The sequence below is a fragment of the Penaeus monodon genome, chromosome 29, assembly GCF_015228065.2.
Source record: "Penaeus monodon isolate SGIC_2016 chromosome 29, NSTDA_Pmon_1, whole genome shotgun sequence".
Taxonomy (NCBI): Eukaryota; Metazoa; Arthropoda; class Malacostraca; order Decapoda; family Penaeidae; genus Penaeus; species Penaeus monodon.
The window spans coordinates 6,203,339-6,204,104 of record NC_051414.1 but is presented as its reverse complement, the minus strand read 5'-3'; the positions used below and the strand labels follow the sequence as shown (position 1 = coordinate 6,204,104).

General features: G+C 37.1%; 1 protein-coding gene across 1 annotated transcript in view; it reads left to right on the top strand.

The window, feature by feature from the left end:
* LOC119591706 (pollen-specific leucine-rich repeat extensin-like protein 1) overlaps positions 1-760 on the top strand; it is a 10,898-nt gene extending 10,138 nt beyond the window's left edge. Inside the window, exon 8 of the mRNA XM_037940453.1 lies at positions 512-760. Coding sequence (XP_037796381.1) covers positions 512-700 — 189 coding nt within the window. The 3' untranslated portion in view covers positions 701-760. The remainder of the gene's footprint in view (positions 1-511) is intronic.
* Positions 761-766: the final 6 nt, after the last annotated feature.

The window sequence follows — 766 nt, the reverse complement described above, 5'->3', positions numbered from 1 at the left end:
CAATCATTCTCATTGCCTTGCTAAAACTGGAGGACTTCATTTTACTTTACATCATTCTTTTCTTCTGTTTCTCTTGCTAATGAAGTTATATAAATCAGTTGGCTTCTTAAAGGATTTGAATCTTCGCAAAGCTTTAGTATTACACTATTCAAAATATTTTCAAAAATATAGTTTTGTTAAAGTGGGATACCAAATTATCTAAAAGATGTTACTAACCGTTACCATGCCTAAAGGTACAAAGATTTTTTTCTTCGTTTTTAGTCTTTGAGTTATAACAGCCATGTGTTCACAGAATAAAATAATTAACATGTGTTTATAGAATAAAAACATATCAATGTTACCTCAGCTCTCCATTAGTGCACGATTAGACAATCTCAGTTATAAAATATAACTTCTAACATTCTAAAGTAAAAACTTTCCTTAGCTTTCAGTTTTAGTCACAGTCTCCGTCCTGTGAAAGCTAACATCACCCAAAAGTATCCTCTGTACTTAACCCCCTCCTCCCCCACAGACGTTCCACATCTGCCAGGAGGACGGGCGACAAGACTCGTTCTTGTGTCCCAACGGCACTATCTTCAACCAACAGTACTTCGTGTGTGACTGGTGGTACAACTTCTCATGCGATCACGCCGCCAGGTTTTACTCACTTAATGCCCTCATCTACGAGCTGCCCGTGCCCGAGAAATACTCCAGAAAATAATGCGACTTATGCCCTCTCCGTTTAGGTTTTCCTCTTTTTTTATATTTTGCCTGTAAATTATTACTT